Source organism: Lagenorhynchus albirostris, chromosome 14 (genome assembly GCF_949774975.1).
Source record: "Lagenorhynchus albirostris chromosome 14, mLagAlb1.1, whole genome shotgun sequence".
In the NCBI taxonomy this organism is placed as follows: Eukaryota; Metazoa; Chordata; class Mammalia; order Artiodactyla; family Delphinidae; genus Lagenorhynchus; species Lagenorhynchus albirostris.
In genome coordinates this window covers 63,469,231-63,495,729 of record NC_083108.1, presented here as the reverse complement: position 1 = coordinate 63,495,729, position 26,499 = coordinate 63,469,231, and the positions used below count along the sequence as shown (strand labels likewise).

The following is a 26,499-nucleotide window of genomic DNA, read 5'->3' as shown; positions in this document are numbered from 1 at the left end:
CAAGGCCCCAGAGCGCTTCTCAAGGGCGGGAAGAGAGGCGGAGGAGCCCTGGGGTCAGGGCTGTGCTCTGGGCTACAGTAGCTCAGGACAGACGTGTTTCCGTGGGGGCTCCTGCCTCGTCACCCAGTCTGACTTCCAGGGAGAAAATACCTTGTTCAAATGCAAAGCCAGAGACTTCCACACCCAGAGATGCTGATGAAATTAACGTGACAGGGGTGTTGCACAGCTCGGGGGTCCACAGAGTGAAGGACCCCACAGGGCCAGGTCAGGAACCCCCAGTGCCACCTCCCACCCTGAGGGTACCCATCACCCTGCCTTGTGACAGCCGATAGCTTTGAAGACATATTTGCACTCATCTTTACCCTGCAGGAGTGTTTGTGTAGAGTTCCATAAATATGTCTTCTGAGTTCACAGAAATACGTGTTTCTGAGTGGCTTCTATTCAATCATATATATAGAGAGAGAGAAATTACAGTTGAAATATTTCTCATTACCTGGATGTTTTACACCATGTGTAAATGCTGATATATAAGCAGGCAGTTCCCCAGCCTAAAAACTTTCCATTGAGATTCTTACACTGAACATACATGTGTTCTTTCTCCCCATCCCATTGACTCTGGTCCTCATTTGTGTCTCGCACCCATGGGACCCCTGGGAGCAGTGCCCTGCAAGGACAGCGGGTCTTTCTTGGGGGCCTCTCGGGCACGTCTCAGAGCCCAGGGTCCCCCGCCCGCTTCCCAGCAGCATCAGCTGATGTCTCCCCAACCACGGGGGCCACACAGGACACAGAGAACTGTGGCTTCCAGGGCTTCAGGGGGTCGCCCACCGTGGGGCAGGCAGTGCCTGGTGGGAAGGACACTCAGAGGTGACGCCGGAGGGGTTAGCGAGGAGAGGCAGGTGGGGAGGACGGCCCAACTCCCCCTCCCCCAGAGGAGACCAGCCCCTTCCAGCCTTGAGGGGCAGCCCTGGGCAGGGCGGGAGGCTTGGACATTGCCTACGCCCCGGGCGAGGAGTTTCCTGGGTACTAGGCTGCTGACCTGTGCAGTGAGACTCGGACAAAAGTCCCATGAGGGAGGCCCCCACCCCCAGAGCCCTTGGTGCTGTGGCTGGGAGGCAACCCGGGCTCTAACTAGCCTCTTCTCCTCTGTCAGGACATTAACGAGATGGTCGGGACCGAGCGGCCGGACTGGCAGAACGTGATGCTCTACGTGACGGCCATCTACAAGTACTTTGAGACCTGAGCACCTGAGGCCCCACGGTCACCCCAAACGCAGCTCCCTACACTCTGCCCCTGGCCGCCCCGCAGCGTGTGAGCCCCGCCCCCGGCGGGCAGGGGACTCGGCCTGTGTGGCCCGCGCTTGGGCCAGGCTCTTCCACCTGGCCTCCGCGGCCAGGGCCCCGCGCACACGCTGACCTGCTGGAGAGATTGGGGAACCATTAGCACTGGGGTGGGAGGAAAGGCTCACTCACGGTCCAACCTAGGGAAGGGGATTCGTGTGCGGGCAGCTCCCTAGGTTGTGAAAGCTTCCTGCAGCACCTCAACTGCTCGCCCCTGAGAACCGGGGCGGGGTGGGGGGAATGGGTACCTTATAGGCCCCTGTTCCCCTCCTGTGTGACAGGGCATCCTCGCCGGCGATACGGACCGTGCCCCCCGCCCTCAGGCTCTGCCAATCTCCAGCTCCAGGGGCTCGGAAACCCAGCACCAACCTCAGGGTTCCAGACAAAGGAATCTTTCCTAAGGAGTTCTCTTTTTTTCTTATGAGCAATACTGGGGGGAAATGGCTTTTGTTTTCTTAGTACCAAAGTTAAATTGTTTTGGTAAGTGTAGCGATAAAACACAAAATCTGGACATAAGGTGATGAAAGCCAGAACCAACGTCGCAAGAAACAGGAGGAAAAGCTGAACAAGTCAAGGGGCCCAGATGGTGCGATTTCAGTCCCTGAGTCGCTCGGAAGTGACCCTCCTGGCTGGGGTGGAAGAAAGTGCCTTAGCTCTGCAGGGGAGGCTGCCGCCGCCATCCAGACGACAACCCTCAGCAGCCCTTCTTGGGAAAGGGGAGCCGCTGTTGGTTCAAACAGTTTCAAGACCTGCACTTCCAGAACACAGATAAGCAGGAGGAAGAGCAGCCATTGCCCCACAGAATGCAAGGCGGGGGCCTGGGGAGGCCGCCCAGCCAGCCTGGGGGCTGCGGCTCCATGCGTGAGCAGGAGGTTCAAGACCAGGGGTCGGACGAGTCAACAGCCCAGGGCAGAGGGCGGCTGTGAGACGGGCTGTACATGTAGCCCGCTGGCCCAGGTCACCGGCTGCCACCCCCCCGGGAGGCTCCTGGTGAAACGCCTGTTTTCAGCTGCAGAGCAGCACCCAGACCAGAGCACACAGGAGACCCCTCCTCCCTGACAGGCTCTGTCCTCGCATCTGCTGCCCTGCTGGGCACCTGTGCTGTCCGCTGAGTGACTGTCAGGGGAGAGTTGTTGCTTTTCAGTGTCTCTCCACTTGGTTCTTCTCTCATCTGCCCTTATGGTGGCCTGTGTGCCTGATCTGCGGCCACATTTTTGCCTATTTATTATGTGAGGCGGCTGTTTTGGCCAATGGAGACTTTCCTGGGTCTGCAGTTCACACCGCTGTCCCTGGCGGCTCCTGCTGCAGGGCCTGTGGGGGGGTTGCCAGTGTCCTCTGGAGGAGCGTGGCCACTGCTGATGGGCTGGTGCTGCCCGGCCTCAGCTCCCGGGGTTGGTGACGGGGCAGAGGGGGCTGCAGGGAGGGCTTCCTGGGTGCCCAGCTGCCTCTCTGACAACAGGCTGTGTGGCCAAGCTGCCCACGATTTCCACATGGATCCACGGCTGAGAAGGTTCCAGAAGCAAGACATTTCGCTTTTCCTGGTAGGATCCTTGTACTGTTGGCTTTAAGGGGTGACCCTGGACGGTCCTGTGTTCCTAGAAGTGGTGCTGTGAGGTGCTTTGGGTCCAGTGGCAGTTGCTGCGAAGTCTCCAGGAGGACATCCTGCCTCCTCCCTTTAAGCACAAGCTTTACTGCAAAAGGACCAGTGTTGGTTTTCTCTCGACCACAAGCTTCTGCTGACTGATGATACTGTTAAGTTTTTGTTCTATTAAATGTTCTTGAATGTCCTAAAATTGTTGTGACACATCAGGCTTGGGCTTTTCTGGGTCGCTGTGAACAGGACCCTCGCCACCTCCGGGGACGGGCTGTGGCAGGGAGGGCACCTGAGCCCACAGGCCAGGAGATGTCGCCGGGGGCCTGAGTGGGGTGGGGCAGGGGAGGCTTTGGCCATCTGCCTGCATCTGGGGTGGGATGGCCCAGGTGAGCCATGCGGCCTGGGCGGCCTTGTGACCGCGGAGGTTCTGTAACGGGCATCAGGCCCCAGAAGCACCGCCTGAGCTGCCCCCACACCCCCCACCTGTGGCCCAGACATGTGCTGCTCTGGGTTGGGGAGGGTGCCTTGAGGTTTTCTGGGTTTTTTTAGAAATGTGTGTTCTTGGAGATAATTTTGAGAATGTATAAAATTATAGAGAAAAAAATCAATAATTATACCATTCACAGGCACCCAACCAATCAAGCCTTTCTTCCTGGGCATCTTGTGTGGAATGACAGTGACTCCACAGAGCACAGCCGGGAACAGCACTGCACCTCGTCACGTTGCACATGACACAGGTCACGTGCAGAGGCCGTGGCATCCCCTCCTGTTAACACTGGCAGACCTGGGCGCCCCTCCCAGGCCTGCGACCCCCTCCCCAGGGTCAGGGTTTCATATGGTAACTGATTCGCTCCCTGGGAGGCCCAGAGCCGCCAGCTGAGTGGAGGTGTGTATGTCAGAGCGGTGGCCCGGCTTCTCCCCACTCAGCAGCTGTGTGGCCAGGGTTACGTGGCCGGGGCCGAAGACGCTGAGCTCCCTCCCTTGGCTGCTGCAGGGAGGTCGTCCAGCCAAGGCCACAGGCTCTGAGACACGGGCCTGTGGGCCCTGCATGTGGCGGCAGGAGTGGGGGACCCCACCCGGGACCCTGGGCAGTGGGGGAAGCTCTGCTGTCTTAGCTGCTGCCCCACAGGGTGGGGTCCCTCCCCAGAACACTCCTGCCTGCTGTGCCAGCTGCCTCAGTAGCAGACCGACTCCATCTCCAGAGCCTCTCCGGCGCGGCTGGGCAGACTGGGGAGCGTCCTCTTGGGCTTGGGGAGGCCTGGCTTCCCTCCCACGGCACAGCACTCCTGCGGCCCAGGGTTGGCCAGGTTTTGTCTAAGGTGGTCCCTTAGGGGGGGACAGGGACAGACATCAGGGCTCTGGTGCCTGCAGGTCCCGTGCTGTGTCGGGGTGAGGGGCGGGTTCTCGTCAGGCCCCAGGTTGCTGGGAAAGTGCTGGCCAGAGTGCCAGCCCCAGCAGGCCAGGACTTCGCTGGGCTGCCCTGGTCATTGGTGCAGGAGGCAGCATGGGTGCACAGAGGACAGGGCTCCACGCTCCCTGGGCTCAACCCGCTCCCTTGGCGGGGAGCACTTGGGAGAGCAGGCTGGGTGTGCAGGAAGGGCCAGGAGCTGGGGGACTTGTGGGGAAGGGCAGAGGGTGACTGGACATGGCCTGCAGTCTGTGCCACCCCAGCTGTGCCAGGCCCAGGGCAAGGGCAGGCCCCAGGAGCCCTTGGATGGTGATGTCTGCATTATTGGGGGGGCGGGGATCCAGGGTTCCAAGGAGGGAGACACCACAAGGTCTGGAATCTTAGGTGGCAGAACCAGAAGGGCTGGGTAGGAGTACGGGGTGGACCATTACCAGCACCTGTCAGGGAGGAAGCAGGGACACCCAGGTCTGCCACCAACACCTGTGAGGGGCTGGGGCTCTTCCCACCTCTGCAATGTGGTCACCCCAGGAAGGGTCCCCCTTGGACCGTGCTCCCAGGCTCTCTGTGAAGTGGGGCGGGAGGTACCCGGGGAGGTCTGAGGCAGGGGTCCTGGGAGAGTGGCGAGGGGTGGCTTTCATGTTCAGGCAGCTGCTGCTGTGTGGGTGCCTGGGGCCCTGGCTTAGGGCCATTCTTAGGTTTGTGAGTGACAAGCCTCGCATGCCAGGGGCTGTCCCTGCCACCATTGTCCAGGACAAGGCCCCACTCCCATCTGGGCCTCAGTTTCCATATCCAAGGGATGCACCCAGGTCAGCTCAGAGGCACAGGGCTCCCAGCAGGGTTGCCATGTGACGCCAGAAGTCATCGTGGGCTGAAGCATCCTCCCAGGACTGGGCTGGAGGATGGGGTGGTCCTGCAGCTGCTTGGCTACGGGCGGCTGGAGAGCTTCCTCATGTGATTCTGCTTTTTTGGGGCCTTAGTCTGAGTATAAACTGGAGTCCCGTGAGGTCCCCCCACTTCCTCAATCCCAGAACCCCAGGAAGTGTGTGGTGCCTGCTCCTTTAGAGGAGAAGTTGGTGAGCACCTCAGGGTGGCCTGGTGGTTCCCGGGGACACTGGCCCCGGCACCCACTGGGTGCTTCATCCTGGGGCTGGCCGCCTTTCTCTGGCCCAGCTGGCCCCAGAGCAAACAATCGGGCCAGAGGCCACCCAGGTGCATCCTGGATAGGAACAAAGAGCCCGCGGGAGTAGGTTGGGGGTGGGAGTCTGAGAACGGAACTCTGGAGCGGGAGAGCCCAGCTGGCCCCCTGTCTCGCCTGCCGAGCCGGGCCTTGAGGGAAGGAAGGGTGGGTGCCCACAGCCTTCACAGCTTGTCTTGAGGCTGGGCAGGGAAACCAAGGGCCCGGAGGTAGTAGATGGGGCCGGCCAGGGCATCCCTGAGCCCATCACCCTCGGTGCTGCCTCAGGCCTGCAGGGCTCCCAGAGCCTGGCACCTGAGGAGGACTCTCAAGGCCAAGGGCAAGGGGCTCGCTGGCCTGTGGGGTGGGGCAGCAGAGGGTTCCCCAGGAGGGCCTGGAGGCGCACATCCGCTCCATGGGGGGGGCAGAGTTCGTGAACAGCCCTCCCATGTGCCTGCTTCCTGTCACGTGCTCTCTGGGCAATGGCTTCACTGGGGACCTGGACAAAGGCACCTGGCAAATGACACAAGAACATTGGAGCAACCCCCCCTCACCCCCTCCCATCTCTAACAGGGGCTGCTGGAGAGCAAGGCTGGGGACCATGCTGCTTCAAGGCCGTGTGGGTTCCAGGGCCTAGGGAGCTGGCTCCAGGCCTGGAGCCAAGCCAGGCCCTGCTGACCACCCTAGGCCTGGGGCACCCACACCGAGGAGGGGCTTCCCACTGGGCCCCACGAGTGAACTCTAAGGGCTTTGGCACCCTGGCCCTGAGGGCCAGCTACAGAAATGAAGCCTTCAGCCCCTGGGCACTGGATGTAGCCAGTGTGGGGGCAGGCCACACCTGGGGAGGTCTCGGTAGGACGGCCATTGGGCCCCAGAATGGAAATGGCAGGGGAGAGCTTCATGGGGACCCATGCTGGGGACTAGGGGACAAGAGTGACCCCAGTATTGGCTGAGTGTTGGTCTCTGCCCTATGAACCCCATAGTCCTCTCTGGGCCCCAGGTGGCTCTCAAGCTCTTCCCTGCATGTCTGTTGAGTGAGGACTTGAGTGAATACGGGCCCAACAGATGTTGGCAGGAGGGTTTTGTCCCAGCTGTAGGAGTTTGTCCCATGTAATGGCCCAGAAGCAAGGGAGGGAAGCCAAGGGCCTGGGGGGAGGGTCCCCCAGTGGGACAGCACCTCCCCAGGTTCCTCATGGTCTGACTGGCACAGCTAAGGAGGAGGCAGGGCAGGAAGGCGATAGTCCCATTTTACAGGTGAGGCAACCAAGGCAACCCCAGCCGAGGTCTTGATTCCCCTCAGTGGAGGTGAGTGCGGGGGAGGACGGCAGAGCCAGCTGGGGCTGGACCACAGCCTGGACTGGGGGGTGGGGGCAAGGCAGCTGATGAGGTTGGAAATCAGGACAGGAGGTTCCCAATTTGAACATTCTCACGTGCCTCTTCCCATGAGGTCTCAGGTTTTTCTCTCATGTTGGAGTCCCAGCCCCTCCCAGCATGCCCTATTCTGCCTCCCTGTGCCTGGAGACAGGGGCCCACTGGACATCAGGGGAAACGGGGAGCAGGGGATCCAAGCTGGCTGAATGGGGCCGGCAACAAGCTGGGGAGGCTGCCAGGCAGTGGAGGCTGGTACCTTGGGCTCTGCTCCTGGGATGGAGGAGCTGGCCAAGTGCCTGTGCAGGCTCCCACTTCCCACCCGCCCTTCCCTCCGGCCTCTGCTCCCACTGGCCTCCACCCTGGGGGCCAGCAACACCCCCTCTCTGCCCCACCCCACCCCACCGTGACCCTGCTGGTCCCAGGAGATTTGAGAATGCAAGGTTCCTGCAAACCCTTGGCCACCAACACCCTGGCCTCTGAGCAGCTCGTCCTGCTGTGCACAGGACTGGGGTTACTCCACTTCTGTCCAGATTCAAGGGTCTGAAGGTGGACTGGGGCTGGATGGATGTGAGGTCGTTTCCAATTTGGAATCACCACAACATGGATCTGTGGGGTGGGAGGAAGATGAAATCCCAGCGCAAGGGTCTGAGATTCCAGGTTAGTCAGGGATGCAGAAGGTGACTCCTCTCTTTGCTCAGAGCAGTTGGGGAGGGGGAAGGACCTGACCAGGCACCGGAGCTGAGGAGTTCTTGGAGGGATCACTGGAATTGGGGCTGACTTCTTAGAGGCATCTTTGAGCTGAGGTACCAACCCTCCACCCCCAGCAGCGCAGGACCAGACTTAGGGAGGGAGAGCAAGGCTGTGGACCGGACTAGCAGGCGTGTCCCTGAGGTCCCTGGTATGAGGCCGAATTTTCTCCTTCAGGAACTGGGGGATCCATGGAAAGATTTGAGGAGAAGCAGGCACAGGACGCTTCCCGGGATGACACAGGGGTACCGACCACTCAGCTCCGATGATGAGGGACAGCAGGGCTCCGGGAGGACCCAAGTGGCAGGGGCAGCCTGGGGCTTCTTGGAGGAGGGGAGGGAGTGTGGCTCTGGGACAGGGGTGAGAGAATCATCGAAGGGGAGGGGGTGTGGTCCGGAGGGAAGTGGCCTGAACGGACGCGAGAGCTGCGAGGGCGCGCCGGAGCGGGAGGCGGGCATCAGCCGGACTTGTGGGCTGGCCGCCCTGGCGGGGCCACCTGGCCTCGGTTTCCCCACGCAGCGGGGCGGAGCGAGAACCGCGCGGGTCTGGAAGCCGCCCTGCAGGGGGCGCCCGCGGGCGGCGCGGCCGGAGCTGGAGACCCAGCGGCCGCCGAGACGGCGGGAGCCGCCGCGCTAGCAGCAGGTCAGTGGGGTCCCGCGTCCGGGGTCCCCAGGGTCCCGGGCGGGCGGCCGGGCAGCGTGGGGGCCGTCGGAGGCTGCTGGACTGGGGGGCGGGAGGCGCGGGTCCCCTCCTCAGGTGCCCCGCCGCTCCGTCTCTTCCCGCCGACCTGAGAGCGAGTTCGTGGGCCGGGGTCCGAGCCCTGCCCGCGGCGGCGGCGGCGGCGGCGGCGGCGGGAACAGCGGGTGCAGGGGCGGCTCGAGTGCGGCTGTCGCCCTAAGCCTGGTCGGGGGACGGTGCGCAGACCCCCTGGGCCACCCTGAAATGGACCGGAAGGTGCGCAGGGTAAGCGGGGAGGGGAAGGGGCGAGAGAGCGCGGCCCCAGCGGCAGGGGCGGGAACCTCGCCGGTGCGTTCTGGGCCACGGGCCGCCCGGGTACTCTATGAGCCCTCGGGGCGCGCCCTGGCCTGGCTGGGCTCGAGGCAGAGGCCGGCCTGAGCAGGGCGGGCCGGACCCCGCAGACGAGAACTTCCACAGGTGGAGCTGCCGAACGTCCAGGTGTTCCCGGGAAGCTGGGTGAGCAGACGGCGTCCGAGCGCCTGGGGCGCAGCGAGAAAGGGGGAGTCGAACGCCGGCCGAGCGCGGGCGCGTCCAGTGGGCACTGGTGGCGGGAACCGGACTTAGGGGTCCCAGGAGAGGCCGGGGTTGGGGGCGCGCCTCGGACTGTCCTGGCCTTCCGCCGGGCTGCCCTGAGCCGACGTAGGAATTGCGGGAATGGTGGCGGCCCCCGAGGAACTTGGCGCGGGATGCCCAGGGGATCAAGGAGGGGCCGGGGCCAGCGGAGCAGAGATGTCTGCGTTGCGGGCGCGGCCACCGCGCTTTAGACTTCAATTTCCCCGACTGTACAATGGGAGGAAGGCGGAGGCCGAGGGCTCCGCAGGGGAGAAAAGAGAAGAGAGAAGTCCCCACCCCCTTTTCTCTGGACTGGAGCTGACCCCTGGGGGAGGACTAGGGCGGCCCCTTGTGCCGGTTCTCCCTCCCCATCTCCGGCGGCACCTAGGCCCGCTTCCACCCACAGGCCTGTGCTCCTTTCCCACCTGGAGCTCAGGCTGCTCTCTCCTTGGCCTCTGCTATCCAGCTTCCATCGACTCCCAGCCTCTGCACCCTCAGAAGACAATCCATGTCACCTCTATGCCGCTAGGGCTGCCCCTGCGTGTCCTGGTCCTGGGGCCCATGATGGAGAGTTCTTGGGAGCACAGTGGGCTAGGGAGGCTGTGTGGCATCAGGGGCTGCCTCCTTAGTCCTGCGGGGTCTGGTCCTAGATGCCTTGGATGGGCTGGAAAGCCTCTGCCCTATGGGCCAGGCCCCCTCCCAGGTTCTGGTCCATGGCGGGAGCTCCTCGCTGAGGCTTGTCCACACCTCCTTGCTCTACTCTTGCCCTTTAGGGTTTCCCTGGCTCTGCCAGGTCCTGGTGTCTCTTGGGCCACTGCCCCTCCCTCCCTATCCCCTCATTGCAGACCAGATTCTGGGCTAAGCTGGCTTCTCTGTTCATCGCCTCAGGGAGGCTGAGGGCAGCCCAGACATGGCTGGCAGGAGACAGGCTTTGGGCCAGGTGGGTTTTGGTGGACGTGTGTGTTGCCTTCCTCACACTGGCCTGGGAAGTGCAGGTCTCTGACCACACACTGGTCCTGCCCCCAGGAATCCACAGCCTAAGAGGGCAATGGCTGGCTTCAGAGGCAACCCAACGGCCCAGAGACTTCCATGCCCAAACCTGGGTTCTAGTCTTGATTCACTTGCTGAGCAGCCCTGAGCCAGTCATTGCCCCAGCAAACCTGCCTTCTCATCTGTAAAATAAGCCTGATGGTGCAAGCAATGCTTAACGAGGGTTGCGGTGGAGAGTAAATGAGAGGCATTGGTTGTGGGGGACAGATTGGGATCTGTGCTTGAGCTTGGGAACCTGGGAGGGAGGCTCTTAGCCTTATGGGGTTGGGGGGGACACCACGAGAGATCGCTGTTGGCCGAGGGACATGTGGACTGGAGTTGGATTGGGAGCAAGCACCTGGCATCACACCCTGCAAAATGTAGGGCCTCTAGGTCTGCTGTGTAGGACCACAGCGCCTCGTGGCCCTCAGCAGTGACCTGAAATCCCTCAGCAACTCCTGCTCCCGTTTAACCTGCCTGACTCCTGAGCCACCTGACTCTGAGTGAGCTGGAACTGCCACCCTAAGTGTCTTGTGGGGGTCAGTCCTGTCTGCTGAAAGATGTGTATACATGAGAGCCAAGGCGAGCACAGCCTGAGGGAAGGCAAGGGCTTGAAGGATGGGCTGAGAAGTTGTTTTGGTGTGTGTGTCAGGGGACCCTGAGGAGATCACTGGTGTCAGGTGCTAAGTTGACAAAAGGATGAGCTCCGGCCCCTAGGGAAGGATCTGGGCCTGGGAAATGTTGGCGGCCACAGAAGGGAGGGTTTGCCCCATGGTCTGGAGGCTGAAGGGAGCAGTGCGAGTGCGGTGCTAAGGGTGGGCCCCTGGAAGTCTGTGCTGGGCCCAGATGGGGGAAGGGAAGTGAGGAATGGCAGGAGTTCAGAGCTGGGATGCAGGGAGCCCTCCCAAGAGACTGCTCACCTCCTGGACAGGGCTGGGAGCTCTGGGTGGTGGGAAGGAGCAGTTTAGTGGCAGAGGTCCCCCAGCCCTTGCCCATAGAATCATGCAAGGGGCCCCTACAGTGTGGAAGCCATGGGATCCTGACTCCTGATGGGGACTAGAGAAGCTCAGCTGCCCTCACTCTAGCTGGGGGAGCAGGATGGTGGATGGGGGAGATGGGGGAGGGAAGGCAGGAGGCTTCAGCTTTCCAGGACCCCCGCAGGCCTTCTCTGGCATGCCTCTGGGCCTTGCACAGACTGTTGCCTTTGCCTGGAATCTCCTTTCCTCTCTTCCCTGACCCTTCAAATCCAGCATGAATACCCCCTCCCCTGAGAGCCCTTCCAGACTCCTCTGGCCCACAACCCCTTCCATAGGACAAGCTTGTTTCAGAAGTTGCTGGGCAGGGTCTTTCTGCGGTTCCCACCTCTGTTGCTGCTCGCGTCAGCCCAGCTGTCACCTGGAAGAAAGGCTGCCTTGGTGCGCCATGGAGAGGCAGTCAGTGCCACTCTGGTGCCTCCCTGCTGTCAGGGTAATGGTTTCTGCCCAGAGGCCCCCAGGGCTGGTATGTGTCTGCCCATCTGTCACAAAGCATTCACCTCTGGCCCCTCAGTGGCCTCTGCAAACCGTAAGCCAGGTACCAGAGGCCACTGAGTGACCAGGGAGCAGTGGCAGGGCCATGCTGGAGTTGGTCTGGCTGACCCTCTTGCTCTCTCCTTTCAGCCTCCAGGGCTGCATCATCACATCTTCGTCCCAGGGACCCCAGAAGTGGGTCTGCCTGCCTCCCATCCTCAGCATACCCACCCTCTGGGAGCTCCTGAGGCTGTGCACCTGGCACTGCCCCTTCAGCAGGCCAGCCTTCTGTCAGGGTCCCACCCCGGGCCCACTAGGGTCTATGTTCTCAGGGCCATTTAGAAAGTCCTCCCCCCCCCATCTTGACCTCTTCAGGCATGGTAGTGCCTGTCGTCATGCCAGTAGATTCACTTGAGAGGTGTGGGTGCTGAGCCATGTGGGTGAGGAGGTTGTCTCACTGTGGCCTGCTGTACCAGAGGGGAAGCCTCTTGCTCAGGGTCTCAGGGAGTGTGGGATGGAGCAGGAGTGGGACCCCATCTGGGTTCCTTGCAACACAGGGTGGGCACGTAGCACTTTGTGTGTGGAGTGGCCCCTTGGAGGGGGGAGTCAGGTGAGGCAGCCCATGGGGGTGAGTGGCCACGTCAGGCTGGGAAGAGGCAGGGCCTGTGGCCTCTCTGGCATCTGGCCTGGACACGAGGGGGTGGAAGGGGGATTCTGGGCTCCCAGCAGGGAGAAAGGCCCTGCGGCTCCAGGCGTTGCTGATGTGGAGGCTGCTCTGGGGGCTGGGCTCAGTGCAGGGAGCAGGCTCTCAGCCCCAGTCCTGCCCACATCCTGCCCCCAGGCTCTGAAAGCAGCAGCTGCACACCCCAGGGGCCGTGGGGGAAGGGACACCACTGGTGCCTGCCAGGGTACCTGGGGCCCAGCCCTCACAAGGTTCCTGAAGTTGGAGCTGCTAGCAACCCTGCAGGGAGGGAGAGAGGGAGGGAAGATGTGCCATGACACAGAGGATGCTCACCTCCAGGCAACACTGGAGATGGCCCTGCTCTCATTGATGGGTTCGGAGAGGGGCCTGGCCGGTCCCAGGGTCCTGGGGTTTGGGAGTCTTGTGCCCAGGCCTGGGCCACTCTAAAGGCCACTGGAGGGCTTGTGGTTGGGGCAGAGCTGAGCTGCCTGTCCAGCTAGTTCTCCTTTGCTTGTTGACCTCTCCACTCTCCCACTGAGTTCCCTTCCCACTGAGGTGCTGCTGCTCAGTCTACCTTCCATTTCTTTCAACTACCTGCTCTGAGGTTTGGGTGAGAATTCCACAGTGCGGTCTTCAGATCCCCAACTGTCTCCTCAAACTGTATGCACATGACAACACATCAATTGTGTTCTCCTCAATCCTTCTGTTTTTCATTTCCAGGATTTTTATATTATTTCTCGTTCATATTTGCCTGTTCTTGTTTTGGTTCTGCCAATAATTCTCATTCTTGTTTATGGATACTACTCCTTTATCTCTTTGAAGATCCTAAATGTCTTTGAAAATTATTAGATTACTATATTATCTTCATCTCTGGAATGAATTAATCTCTATATTGAGGTCTTGGAAGTGGGGAGTGACCTGCACACCTGGGTAGTAGCCAGCTCTCAGGACAGTCTCCTAGGACAACTCTGCCTTAAGGCCCCCCACTGTGGGCTCAGGGCCTGTTGGGGTCAGGCTCAGCAGCAGGTGGCACAAAGCTCCCTGTGCTGTAGCAGCTGGGATGCTGCCTGGCACAGAGTAGGTACTTGGAAACATCTGCTGTGAGAAAGTAGTGGAGGATTCTCAGGCTGGGATTCTGGAACCCAGGAACAGGCCCAGTGTAGCTGCAACAGGCACAAGGCGCTAGGCTGGCCTTGGTACATTGCCCTTAGCTGCACTCAGGAGCAGGTGTGCAGGGTCCTGCCTGGAAGTTGGCGGGCACTTCTATCCACCGGGCTCTGGGGGGTACAGCCACCATGTGGGCATGTGTACGGAAAGCCTTGCTAGTCTGATGTACAAGGAGCCAGGAAATGTGCGGGTTTGATTAAATGGAGTTTTAATTAAAGTGGCCAGACTGGTGAGGGTAAGGAGAAAGGCGGGAAGCAGCAGCAGTTTTGAGTCTAACTGCTGGGGAATCCTGTGGGGTTGTCCTTTTGAGGCTTATCATGCACCTTCCCCAGCATGTAACTCTGATCTGTATGGGATGGCTTCTGCCCTCTGCCCTGTCCCCAATAAGGGACAATCACAAGGAAATATTACATTATTAATATTTCATTTCCCCTCTTGGCTAGCAACAGATGACTCAAGGATTAATTAGAGCCAACAGAGAGGAACAGGAAATTGCCAGATCCTGGCCCCGCCCCCAGCCCCCTCCCCCTGGGCCTCCAACCTTCCTGTCACTCTTGCTCTAGGAGGCCTCTGAAGGGAGGAAAGCAGAGAGGGGCCAGGAGGCCCTAGGAAATCTTGCTGCTGCTGTTTTTCATGGGCATTCCCCCAGCTCTGTTCCACCCTTTTATGCTCATGGTAAAGCTGGGAGGGCATTAGCCTCTTTGAGCCTTAGCTTCCTCATCTGTAGAGTGAAGTTCATGGGGCCAGCCAGTGAGAACACAGATGACCCACAGACCTCTGCACCCTCATTTCCGGAGCTCCCAAGCAGGCCGTGCAAACTATTGTAGAGGGTCTGGAGTGGAGTCCAGGCAGGTGGGCCCTGGGAGAGCACAGGGCTTGGTGGCTCAGTGGTGGCTGGAGCCTTGTTTTCCCCAGCTGACTGTGTACGTTGATTCCCAGTTCCTGTCAGTGACTCATTAGTACCTTAAAACAGGCCATCATGGGAGCATTTTACTACAAAACTCTGGCAAAGGCCCCAAGTTAGGGCACCCCCAACCCTGGGCTGATTTGCGGTCTGACAGCTGGTAAGCTCCAACCTCCTCCCAGCTACCTCCGTGCCCTGCTCACCCCGCGGTGCCCTGGGCTCCACTGATGTGCTGTGCTTGGGGCTGGGAGATTCTAGTCTGGCAGATAACCAGGTTGCCTGTGTGGCCAGGCAAGCTTCAACCCGGGATGTGCTGGCAGCTGCTGGAGGGCCTGCAGGAAAGCTGTAGAAGGCTGATGGGGAGCCCAGTGTGCAGGGAGGCAGCCTTCCAGACCCAGCTGGCAGGGGTGTGTCTGGCTCCTTGCAGGGCTGACCTGGGCTGGAGGGTCTGTCGTATCCAGTGAGACTGGGAAGGTACCCAAGGCTTGCTGGACAGTAGGAAGGTGCCTTCAGCTTAGTCAGGAAGGGTGCTGGTACCAGGTGCTGTGAGGCCTGAGAGCCCACAGTACAGAAGGTGATGGGGAAGCCCCAAGGATTTAGGGGTCCCGAGTCTGCCAGGAGAACCTCACCAAACAGAGGGCTTGGGTTAGGGTCTCCAAACACCCTTCTATGCTGGGCATCCCAGCCCACATGGAGTCAGCCCAACATCCAGGGCAGATGCTAATGATGTGACCCCATCAGTAGGGCTCCAGGCAGTGGGGCCAGACAGCCCATGTTCAGCTCCACAAAAACGTGGTACTTATCTGGGTCAGGTGGATCACTGGTGGCCCCACCTTATCTGACCCTGGGAAGCACCCTCTGAATCTGGATGATGGCCTAGGGCCAAGTCAGGTTTCTAGCCTGGGCTGGTTGGACTGGGAGAGGCTGTGTCTCTGTCAATGCAGATTCCCCAGGAGAGGCTGAGGCCAGGGTAAGAAGGATGGCAGGGGGTTGTCAGGAGGCCAGGAAGGTAGATGGGTGGCTCACTGGTGGTAGGAGGCAGGGTCCCTGGGGCTTGCTGGGCCTGACTGGACAGTGGCCCGCTGCTGGTGGTGCTGAACCTGGGAGGCCCCCAGATGGGAGGCAGCTCTGGGGCTGTCACTTCACTCCTGCAGAACGAGGACGAGACACTGGACACATAGCCTCTGCAGTCAGGGTGCCCCTGGTGAATGCTACTCTGGGCTGCAGGCCGGGAACACCAAGGGACACTGTGTGGCCAGAGTTGGCACCAGGAGACTTGGTCTGCCCTACCTCCGCCAGTGACATGCTTTGTAAGTAGCTGGCTGGCAAATGCCCTGTGCACAGCAGGGGCTCGGTGGGACTTGTCCATGGCCCCTTGGAGGCAGGCTCCTGCCAGGCCTGGGAGAAGACGTGGGCTGCAGGAACCCCTTGGGTTCTCAGGAGCTCGGCCTCCTCTTCTCTCTCCGGCTTCCTGGGGCTGGGCACTCCCCTCCAAGCCTCCCAGTGGGCATGGGGGACGCCTCTCTGTTGTACCTCTCCGTGCCCACCCAGCTCCTGCCACCTGAGGTAGATCGGAGTTAGAAGGAAACTTGGGGTCATTTATTGCAGCTCTAAATCACCTCCTGGACAGGGTGGGGGGAGCCTGGCCCTTGGAATGCAGGCAGGGACAATAAGCAAACTTCTCCCAAGGTTGCCAGTCCTCTTGATCCCTCGTATCCTGGAAGAGAGAGGGGGGATGCAACCCCGAGCCCACATGTGGGCCTGAAAGGCAGCTTCAGGCTTTTTGTTCCCAGGCAGGCGGCAGCCACTATCCATGTGCACCTGGACCATGAAAGCCCAGGACTGCAGGAGGGGGTGGATTTGGCATGGAGGACACTGCTGGGCAGCACACGTGAGTGTGACAAGGGGGAGGTAGAGGTGATGGGGAGAGGCCCCTGGACTGGCAGGGGCGATAGAGACTGTTTCACAAGCCCAAGGGGGATCCCTGGGGGTTTGCTTCTACTGGGTGTCACTAATTCTTTACATTTCTATGACATTTTGACTGGGGGAGCCCTTTCAAATGTGTTCACTCCCTTCTCATAGAATCATGGGTGAGAGCTGAAATGGCCCCCAGAGGCTACTGGGGTCCAACCTCCCCACTGTATCAGTGGGGAAACTGAGGCCCAGAAAGGAAGAACATTGTTGCCCGCAGTCCCAAGGCAAGCCTAGCTGAGCGCACCAGCCAGGCTGGGGAGCAGGTGTGGGAGGAGGGAGTGAGGGGGGAGGCGAGGCGGCCGCCCCTCCCAGATGTGCAGTCAGCTGGCGGGGGCTGCTGAGGGGCGGGCTCCCTTTGTGCCTGCTCCAACACTCTGTGCAGCACCACCAGTGAGGGCAAGAGGGCTTACCTGCCAGCAGTGGGAGACAGGACCAGAGGGCCACCAGATCCTCCCAGATCAGAGCTCTGGGGTCTCTGGGCCTGTTCCTTATGCGGGCAGCATAGGTAGGTGCTGGTAGTCCCCGGGGAGCGCTCTCAGGGGGATGGAGCAGACTGAAGCTGGCTGAGAGAGAAGGTGGGTGGCCCTGGGAGATCCAGGGGTTAAGGAGGCCTTTCCAGGAGGGAGGGTCATGGGGTAGTGGTGAGCTCAGGGATCCAGGAAACTGGCAGAGCTGCCCCAGAAGGCTTGAGAAGCTAAGCCTGGGGGCCAACACAAGTGACTCAACTCTGAAAGTTCTCGGCTCCTCTGGAAGAAAAACAGACTGGGGTTGATCCCTGGCCCTCTGTTTCAGGTGGGAGAGGCAGGGCACGGTAGGTCGTCCTCAGGCTGATGCCTGGCCTGTGGGGAGGGCGTTGGGGAACCGGTGCTGAGGGCTGCCCCTGGGAATCTTCAGCTGTGCCCCTGCCAGTGGTCCACCTCCTCACGCGGCTTCTCCCTTGGCAGGTACCACAGGAACTCTGAAGCTAAGCTGAGCCAAGATGCCGCCAGAGCCCCTGGAGAGGGCCTGGTTTCTGAAGACTCGGAGTTGGCTGTGAAAAGCCCTTGGGGGGCCCCCCCAACGGCAGGGACGCTCCTGGCTCCTGTGAAGGGGCTCAGGGCCTGGGCAGGCCAGCTGTGCTGCAGCTATGGACCGTGAGCTGGCCTGGCCTGCGTCCTTGCTGACCCTGCCCATCTGCAGCTGTGCCCAACATGGGCTCCTCGGTGTACATCATGGTGGAGCTGGCCATTGCCGTGCTGGCCATCCTGGGCAACGTGCTGGTGTGCTGGGCTGTGTGGCTGAACAGCAATCTGCAGAACGTCACCAACTACTTTGTGGTATCCCTGGCGGCAGCCGACATCGCCGTGGGGGTCCTTGCCATCCCTTTTGCCATAACCATCAGCACGGGGTTCTGTGCCGCCTGCCACAGCTGCCTCTTCTTCGCCTGCTTCGTGCTAGTCCTCACGCAGAGTTCCATCTTCAGCCTCCTGGCCATCGCCATTGACCGCTACATCGCCATCCGCATCCCACTCCGGTGAGCCACGTTCTCTTCCCTGGTACACCTCATGCTGGGGGCCACATCTGTGAAAAAGCTCCCTGTGTCAGGGTCTGGTCTGTGCCAGGATCAGAGTGAACCAGGGGTCAGGGTAAACTTGGGGTCAGGATTTGGTCTGGGGTCAGTGTGTTGAGCTGAGGACAGGGCCATGGGGCTCAGTCTGGGGCTGCCCAGGGCTTGGCACATGGCCAGCACTTGTGCCACACCAGCTGATCCCTGTGGGCACAGGGCAGGCTGGTCCTTCCCAGGCTCCCCTGGGCTACATGGGTGAGGCTGCCGTGTTTTGGCTATTGGCAGATGTGTGCAGCCCAGGCCTGGGTGGGTGCATCTGGGCCGTTCTTCACACAGCATGACAGTGGGGCAGGGTGGGCACCACGGGAAACCACAGGACCTGAGAGCTAGAAGCCCGCCCACCTACCCGCCTGCCTTCCTCCAGCTCCTCCAGGCTGCCCTGCAGCTTGCACATTAGGAAAATGACCCAGAGAGGGGAAGTGACTTGGTCAAATGCCTTCGTGAGTCACTTGGACCTCTATGCAAATTCTGTGCTGCTCAGTCACCAAGTGTTCATGGGGGACGGGAGCTGGCTGGTGGATGGGGGTTTTTATGGTGAAACTTTTGTGAAATGACTTCAGCCATGTATTGTGTAAACAAAGACTTTCCCTGAGGCTGAGTTCACTTAAAGACAGCCTCCACCTACCACCACCGACCCATGGACAGGGCTAGGAAGTGTGTCCCTCCCCACCGGGGGGCCAGCCTGGGGGCCTTCTGCCCCACCTCCTCGCCCCTCCACCCTGGAGCTGGGTTCCACAGCCTAGATGGCTGCAGGCCCTGAGGGAGGTCTCAGAGGATGGTGTGCCCCCATCCAGTGGCGAATTCTCTGAACCAGAGTAGTCCCACCAGCCCCACGCTGGGCTGAGGGTGCCCCAGCCAGGACAGGGAACAGGCTCAATGAGCAAATGGAAATATAGAGTGTCAAACCCAGGGGCACCCTTAGAGGTCATTTCCTCTCATCTTATGGATGGAAAAATGAGGCTCAGAGAAGGGAGTCAGCCCCCAGGGCTACGCAATGAGTTGGTAGCACAGTCAGGACTGGGCCTGGGAAGAAACATGACTGCCACCCTCGGTGACTTCAGTCTTTTGGGAGTTGGTCATAGGGTGGCCCCTGTCTCCCAGAACCTGGGCCACCTGGGCTCTTAAGGGAAAAGCAGACACCCTCATCATGCTGCTTAAATGAAGGAAGGGGCCTGGGCCCCGTGTGGCCCTCCCAGAATACTTTGTCTCAGGGACAGCCTAGGACCCTTGTCAAAAGAAAAGGGGACTCTGGCTGGTCCTAATAGAGGACCAGCCTAAACAGGCAGAGCCAGAGTCCAGGCTCGACCAGGACACAGAGGCCTTAGGGCTCCCAGGCTGATTGATTGGTGTCCACTTCGGGGCCAGGCCAGTGTGGGCTGGGCCAGGCCGGCCCTGGCAGAATGTTCAGTGGGGAGCAGAGGTGTCGTTCTCAATTTCTTCCCTGATTCAAGGAGCAGTAGATTCGAGGGAGAGATCAGAGCTGCTGGTCTCAATCTAAAGGGCCTTCCTTGGCTTCTTTTTCTTGTCTCTGTTTTTCAAGAGTCAAAAGTCCCATCCTCCCTGATGCAAGAGGATGGGACACGCTGTGTGACTGTGGAAAGTCAGCTGCCTCTCTCTGGGCCCATTTTTCATCTATAAAAGGGGCCAGGTCTCTATCCCTCTGAGCTCACAAAGGTGTTCTGAGGGCCCAGTGAGTGGACTGGAGTGATGGGTCCCTGAGGAAGGATGGCAGGGTGGGGTGGATGGAGATTCAGGTCTTTCTGAAGCTGCTGGAGGTTCAGAGCTATGGACCTGGCCCAACCCCACCTGCCTGCCCAACTCCCACAGTCTTCCAGAGCAGGACCTAGTTCCACCCAGACCTTGGCCATTTGAGCTCCACTTGATAGGGCTTAGAAGGGTCAGCCTGGCTGTCTTGGGTCAGGGAGCCAATGGGATGATGGTGGTGATGATGCTCAACCCCGTTTGGGGCAGAGAGCTCCACGTTTGCCAGAGGATGTTGGCTCAGCGTCTCCTTTGATCTTCTTGGCCGGCATTGCGGCCGGGAGGATGTTATGACCCTCCTGTTACTCGTGGGGAGGCCAGAGCCAGAGAAGGAAAAGTGTCTCCGGACGCGGGGACTCCAGGGCCCTTCACCCTGCTCCAGGTCCCCTTGGGTCCCTCCACTTTCCTCTTCCTCAAGGGTACTGGGCTGGCGAGGGCTGGGAGAACGAGGTGTGTAAAGTTGTCCGTGTGGGGCTCCTGAGAGCAAGCTGGGCATGAGTGGGGACTAGATGGAGGCAGATGGTAACCCGGGGCAGCTCTGGGACTGCTGCCTGGCTCAGGGTGCCCATTCCTGGCCCCCTTCCTCTGTCCCCTTCCAGCTGGAATCCAGTCTCTCCTGTGTGCTGTTTCCTGATCCACTCAGTAAGTCCATTTGGCTAACCTGAAGTCCAGCCTCTGACCGATGCTCTGGATGCCTAGCTCCAGGCCTGCACCGTTCACCATTAATTTTTCTTTTTTTAAAAAAAGAATTCAGTTTCAGAAAAATCTTATGTGCTCCTTCCCAAGTGCACGGACCCTACTGGGCTAGGGCAGGGCCTGGACAGAGGCAGGGATGGGAGCTCTCCATGTCCCCAGAGGACAGAATTCCCAGGGTGACAAAGGCTTTCTTTTCCCAGGGGAATTCCACACCCCTTGTCTCCCATCTCTCACTTTAGCCCCTTCTGACTGCTCTCTCCCTTCGGGAAACAGGCCTTCTTATGGGGCAGCAGAGTCCTGTGTGGTGAACTGCCCCAGGGAACAAAACCTGAGTACCCTGGCTTCTAAGGGGGCAGGATTGGGAGAGAGGACTCCCTGCAGGAGGTGACGCCATGGGTTGCTGGGGATGCGTTGGAATGGGCATTGGTGTGTGTGGGGAAAGGGGTAACAGAAGGGGGCCAAGCCTGGACAAAGGCCACAGGGAAGGAATAAGCATGTGGGCTCTGGGCCAGGGAGAGGTGACAGAGAGGAGAACAGGCCTACAGGGAGGCTGTGAGGCTGGCTCAGGCCTTCCCATGCTTGGGAGGGAGTTTGGGTTTTAGCTGTAGGTCAGTGGCTCCTTTGGACAACTTAGGAAAGCTCCGCCTTCTCCTGACTGAAGGGCAAATGCACGGGAAGCCCTAACCTGAATTGTGGGGGGTACTATTGGATCATAGGGTAAGCCCCCAATGTAAGTAATGGGGAGCCCCCAGGAAGGGGCAGCCTGTGAGCTGGAGGACATAGGGATGCAGAAACACCTCTAAACGTGGGGGCTGTGGTTCTGGCACTGGCTTCCTATGACACTTCTGGGCTCCCCAGAACAGCAGAGCATGACCCTGGATGGCCTTGGCACCCCCCCCCCACCAGGCAGGCAGTCTATGTCTGAGGCCCAGGAGGGCAAGATGTGACTGCCTTAGTCACAGACACAGCTCAGGGGATGGGAGATGCTGCTGGGCCAGGCTGTGGCTTGGCCATGGTTCCATCTGGGCCCTAATGTTGATCCAGTCCCCTGGGAGCCTGGGTCCAGGGCTCTCAGCCTAAGAGGCTTTCTTTCGAATAACAAAATTAATCTGTTTGGTATCTTTTTAAAATAAATAATACCTGCATGTATTACAACATCAAAAAAGAACAAAAGCATATATGGTAAAGAATTGTCCCCCTTGCCCCACCTCAGCTCCCTTCCTGGAAGGCAGTGTTGGGAATCCTTCCAGACATCCTTTGCATACAGAGACAAGTGCTATCAGTGTGTTTCTGTTTCTGTCCCCAGGACAGGAGGAGCTTTCTTTTCAGAATGCAGTGGCAGACTTCCTCTCCTAGGTTTCCTCATCTAAATGTAGACAAGTGGACAAAACAGGAATTTTCAAACCGTGTCCCCAGAAGCCTTCAGGCTGGGCCCTGGCTTCCCCCCCAGTTCATTCATTCAGTGAATATTATTAAGCCTCCTCTCTTCCTCGGCAGCTCCAATTCTGTGATTGCCTGGGAATGCAGGTGAGAAGGGTTGCTGCTGGAGAACAATTTGAAAATCCCCAAAGCAGGTGGCCTCCAGGATCTTCTACACCATCCCTATTACTGCTTGCTTCTGCTTGACTGCCTCAAATGACAGGAGCTTCACCACTGCCTGAGGCAGTCCATTTCTCCTGTGAATAGCTCATTTACCCTGAGCCACAATCCATCTCCCTATAATTTTCACCCAACAATTCTACAATCTGCCCTCATGGGACAGTGCTCACAAGCCCCAGATTCTTAGTCCCATTTTACAGATAGGGAAACTGAGGCTCAGAGAGGCAGTGACAACATGGCTAAACAAGAATGCACCATCGCTAGAACCCAGAGGGAATATGCTTTTCTTCAGAAAAATATCAACATTAAAATAGCCTCCTGGGACTTCCCTGGTGCCCAGCGGTTAAGACTCCGAGCTCACAATGCAGGGGGCCCAGGTTCGATCCCTGGTCAGGGAACTAGATCCCACATGCCACAACTAAGGGCCCACGTGCCACGATGAAGATGCCACATGCTGCAACTAAGACCCAGTGCAGCCAAACACATAAATAAATATTTAAAAAATTAAAATAACCTCTTATTCAATCAGATCATATAAATTACTATTTGTACAGTACTAAAAACAGTGCCTGGCACAGAGCAAGTGCTATATAAGTAATAAATGGAAAAAAAAAAACCTGTGACCTCACGTTTGAAGCTCCAGAACAGGAAATAGGGCAGTATAGGCTCTCTGTGGCTTGACAGAAATGGGCAAGTCCATGACCCTCTTCCTGCTGCAGGCACCCAAGCCCCCAGTGAATGGGGCTGCAGAACTCGGGAGAACGGTCCTGCTAGGTTACTGTTTGGGTTCAGAAATGAGGAAGTTACCTTGGCCCGAGTTGCCTCTGGATTCCTGGAATGTCCAGGCAAGTCCATTCCTCTCCTTGGGCCTCAGTTTCTTTACCTATAAAACGAGAGGGTTGGAATAGACTAGAGGTCAGAGGCCACCGTGGGTTTTTTTCCCTTAATTTGAATCAGTTGACAAAATTTAAACCATGGGAGGTTTTACCCAGAAAAATCAGCTCCCAGACCCTCCTGAGATCTGGCAGCACTGGGCAAGTTTAAATGGTGGGGGTGGGGGAGGGGATGGCTGAGTGGTATCAGCTGCCTCCTGCACACAGGGTAAATACCCACCAGCCTGCCTGCCTCACACATTTGTAACCTCTAGGCCCCTGTGTTTGCTACCCCATGGACTAGTTTCTATGGATACTTCCAGCTCCAGAATTAAGCCTGTTTTTCCTTGACACCTACTATGTCCTGTCTCAGTGATGGTAATGCAGCGATGGATATAGGGACCCAAGGGGCCCCCAGCCTTGGGAGCCCAGATTGGGTAGGGATTAGTTGAGCTTGGGTAATAAACTTCTCTGAGATCTATCTAACCTGAACTTAGAAAGGATGGGTAGGGTTTACTAGGTACAGAGGAAGGCAGTCTGTGTTGCCGGAATCAAAACCGTTAAATGCAAAGTCATCCCTCAGAGATAACTGAGGTCACCTTCCTCAGTCAGGGAGATGACTTTTTGATTGCTCTTTCTTTTAATAAAAACAATACCACCCTTTTTTGTTGGCCTGAGGTCAGCTTCTGAGCCAGCAGATCAGGCCACTCCCCGAGTCTGGAACTGAGTCTGGTGCTCTAGAGTACTGAGTGATTTGGGACAGACTACTTCTCCTCTCTGGACCTTAGAATCTCATGCAACTCTTTCCTCTTGAATGTTAAGGCTTATATAAATGTTAAGACATACTGATCTCATCTCTCTCCAGAGGGCTGTGGGTGAATTTGGTAGGGAGAGGGGGTATCTCATTTGGCCCGGGACCTCCACCCCTCCTTTTCCCACCTGTACCACCTCTCCTTAGGGGCTTCTGGAGACCCTAAGTCAAGTGGGGAAGGAAGAGCATAAGCACAAGAGATATGAACCACCTACAGGTTTGATCTGGCTGGTTTGGTTCCCAGCCAGCGAGTACCCTCCTGACCCGTTCCCACTCTAAATAAAGGGACACCCACTGTAGCATCGACTGAGATCAACATGGAGGTTATAACTTCTCCCCTCCTCACCCCCACAGAATCACTTACTAATTCCTTCAAACCAAACTAATTAAGTCCCAGGACTACTCGTAATACTATTCAAAAATCATCTGGACGTCCGTGCAGTGGTCTCCCTTTCCAGGGTGCCTGCTCTCCTATTACCTCCTGTGAGAAAAGGCCAGGCTTGGCCCTCCTCTGAACAGAAGAGGATACTGAGGCTAGGAGGCAAGAAGTGACTGGTCCAAGACCTCACAGCCAGTGGATGAGGTACAGGTTGCTGCTCTGGGTTTCTGACTCTTGGCCCTTCCTAAGCCCTGGTTTCCCAGGCCTCTGATGCTGGTCTCCTCTCCCCAGGTACAATGGCTTGGTGACAGGCACGAGGGCCAAGGGCATCATTGCAGTCTGCTGGGTGCTATCGTTTGCCATCGGCCTGACTCCCATGCTAGGCTGGAACAACTGCAGTCAGCAGGAGGGCAGAAACCACTCGCAGGGCTGCAGGGTGGGCCAGGTGGCCTGTCTCTTTGAGGACGTGGTCCCCATGAACTACATGGTGTACTACAACTTCTTTGCTTGTGTCCTGGTGCCCCTGCTGCTCATGCTGGGTGTCTACTTGCGGATCTTCCTGGCAGCCCGGCGACAGCTGAAGCAGATGGAGAGCCAGCCTCTGCCGGGGGAGCGAGCCCGGTCCACGCTGCAGAAGGAGGTCCACGCTGCCAAGTCACTGGCCATCATTGTGGGGCTCTTCGCCCTCTGCTGGCTGCCCCTGCACATCATCAACTGCTTCACCTTCTTCTGTCCCAAGTGCAGCCACGCCCCACCCTGGCTCATGTACCTGACCATCATCCTCTCCCATACCAATTCCGTGGTGAATCCCTTCATCTATGCCTACCGCATCCGCGAGTTCCGCCAGACCTTCCGCAAGATCATTCGCAGCCACATCCTGAGGCAGCGGGAGCCCTTCAAAGCAGGTGGCACCAGTGCCCGGGCCCTGGCAGCTCACAGTAGCGACGCGGAGCAGATCAGCCTCCGCCTCAATGGCCACCCTCCCGGGGTGTGGGCCAACGGCAGTGCCCCCCAGCCTGAGCGGCGACCCAATGGCTACACCCTGGGGCTGTTGAGTGGAGGGAGTGCCCGTGAGTCCCACCGGGACATGGGCCTCCCAGACGTGGAGCTCCTCAGACAGGAGCTCAAGGGAGAGTGCCCAGAGTCCCTGGGCCTCGAGGGTCCCCAAGCCCAGGATGGAGCAGGAGTGTCCTGACGAACCACTGAGTCTGCCCCTTCCTAAGGGAAGGAAATCTTTCTCTTCCTGGTTGGTGGAACCAGTCACGTTGAGAGAAGAGTGCATGTGCCGGAGACCCTTCTCATGGCAGGTTTCCACTTTGGACTGAGGAGGGAGCCCCGGCTGGAGCAGCATGAGGCCCAGAAGGAAGGGTTTGGAGTCCGAGGAAGTGGACGTTTCATGCTGGGAGGCCCTGCATCAGGCCAGAGCCCCAGCACGAGAGCATCTTGGCTGGCCAGGGCTGGTCCCCAACTCCAGAAGCACCTAGAAGTGCCACCTTCTCTCCGCAGAGCAGCTGTGGCAGAGCAGGTTGGCTGGCCTGAGGCTGGGGAGTGGTTCCAAAAGGCCCCCCTGCCACACACACACCACCCTCCCCAGACTTTCCAAGGATTCAGGAGCTATTGTGCTCAGAGGTGGCGTTTGACTATTTTTTCCAGGAGAAAATGTAAGTGTGAGGAAACCCTTTTAATCTTCCCTCCCTGGTTGCTGGCTCTGTTTCAGCCCTGCTGCTAACCTGGCACCAGGAGTTGGCCCAGGGAGACCCAGGCAGCCCTCTCCCGCTGCCATGAGCTGTCATGCACGTCTCCTTCGAGGACAGCGAGTTGTAATGGAGCCGTGCCAGAGCGTGGGCGCAGGGGAGGATGTTGGGGCTGGCCAGCATGGGTTAGCCTGGGGAGCTCAGAGCTGCCCAGGTAGAGGCCCTATCTAACTGCCTTTCCTTCTGAAGGGAATGTTTTTTTTTCCTGAGATACAATAAAAATGAGCCACGTTGTGTTTTAAGCTTGTCCAATGAGAATGGTGTCTGAGTTCCTTTCCCTACTCCACAGCCAGGCCTGGCACACACATATGGGTATGTGTTGCAGGTGTGAGAGAGTGTGCACATATGTGCAGACAGCCTGCCTGCCTGGGGCCGTGATGGGGCTCCCAGGCTCCCATCTTCCTAGGGAAGAGGCTGCCTGGATGCACCAAAATGCAAATGCCCATGTGCAGCCCCAAACCTGCATTCCTGTGAGAAGAGGATGTGAAAGGAGGGGACCCTTTCTCTAGCTGCTCTCCCTCCAGAAGCCACAGACCCATCCAGCCCTAGGCATTCCCTCAGTGTGGGGACCAGGCTCCTCCCTCCCTCATTACCTTCCTAATGTCCTTTGTAGGTCTCCTTCTATGTTACCTTCTCAGAGCTGTTTCCTTCACTCCCCACTGCCCTGCTCCACCCCTCAGCTGAGAGGGGATCTAGAAATGATGAGGGGGTGGGGTGGGGGGCTAAACTGCCTTCCCCTGGAGTCATCCCTCCTCCTACTCCCACAAAGAAATGTACAAGGAACAGGTGTTTCATGCTCTAACGCTCTCTGGGGCCCCCTGCCTAAGGAGAGGGTG

General features: G+C 58.8%; 2 protein-coding genes across 10 annotated transcripts in view; both read left to right on the top strand.

Annotated features, from left to right (window-relative positions):
- SPECC1L (sperm antigen with calponin homology and coiled-coil domains 1 like) overlaps positions 1–3,130 on the top strand; it is a 128,227-nt gene extending 125,097 nt beyond the window's left edge. For all 3 annotated transcript variants that reach the window (XM_060120832.1, XM_060120830.1, XM_060120831.1), the window contains one exon: positions 1,151–3,130. In XM_060120832.1, the coding sequence (XP_059976815.1) occupies positions 1,151–1,240 (90 nt within the window). In that variant the 3' untranslated portion in view covers positions 1,241–3,130. The remainder of the gene's footprint in view (positions 1–1,150) is intronic.
- A 5,094-nt stretch (positions 3,131–8,224) lies between these two features.
- On the top strand, positions 8,225–25,910 carry ADORA2A (adenosine A2a receptor). Of its 7 annotated transcripts, none has more exons than XM_060121424.1 (4): positions 8,252–8,273; positions 16,005–16,102; positions 17,130–17,698; positions 24,201–25,910. In XM_060121424.1, exons 3-4 carry the CDS (start codon positions 17,376–17,378, stop codon positions 25,102–25,104), a joined length of 1,227 nt encoding a protein of 408 aa, XP_059977407.1. In that variant the 5' UTR covers positions 8,252–8,273; positions 16,005–16,102; positions 17,130–17,375; the 3' UTR covers positions 25,105–25,910. The 7 variants fall into 7 exon arrangements, with proteins under 7 accessions (XP_059977409.1, XP_059977407.1, XP_059977410.1 ...); XM_060121422.1 differs by lacking the exon at positions 8,252–8,273 and adding an exon at positions 11,222–11,417; XM_060121425.1 differs by lacking the exon at positions 8,252–8,273 and adding an exon at positions 15,447–15,521 and having other exon boundaries at positions 16,009–16,102.
- Positions 25,911–26,499: the final 589 nt, after the last annotated feature.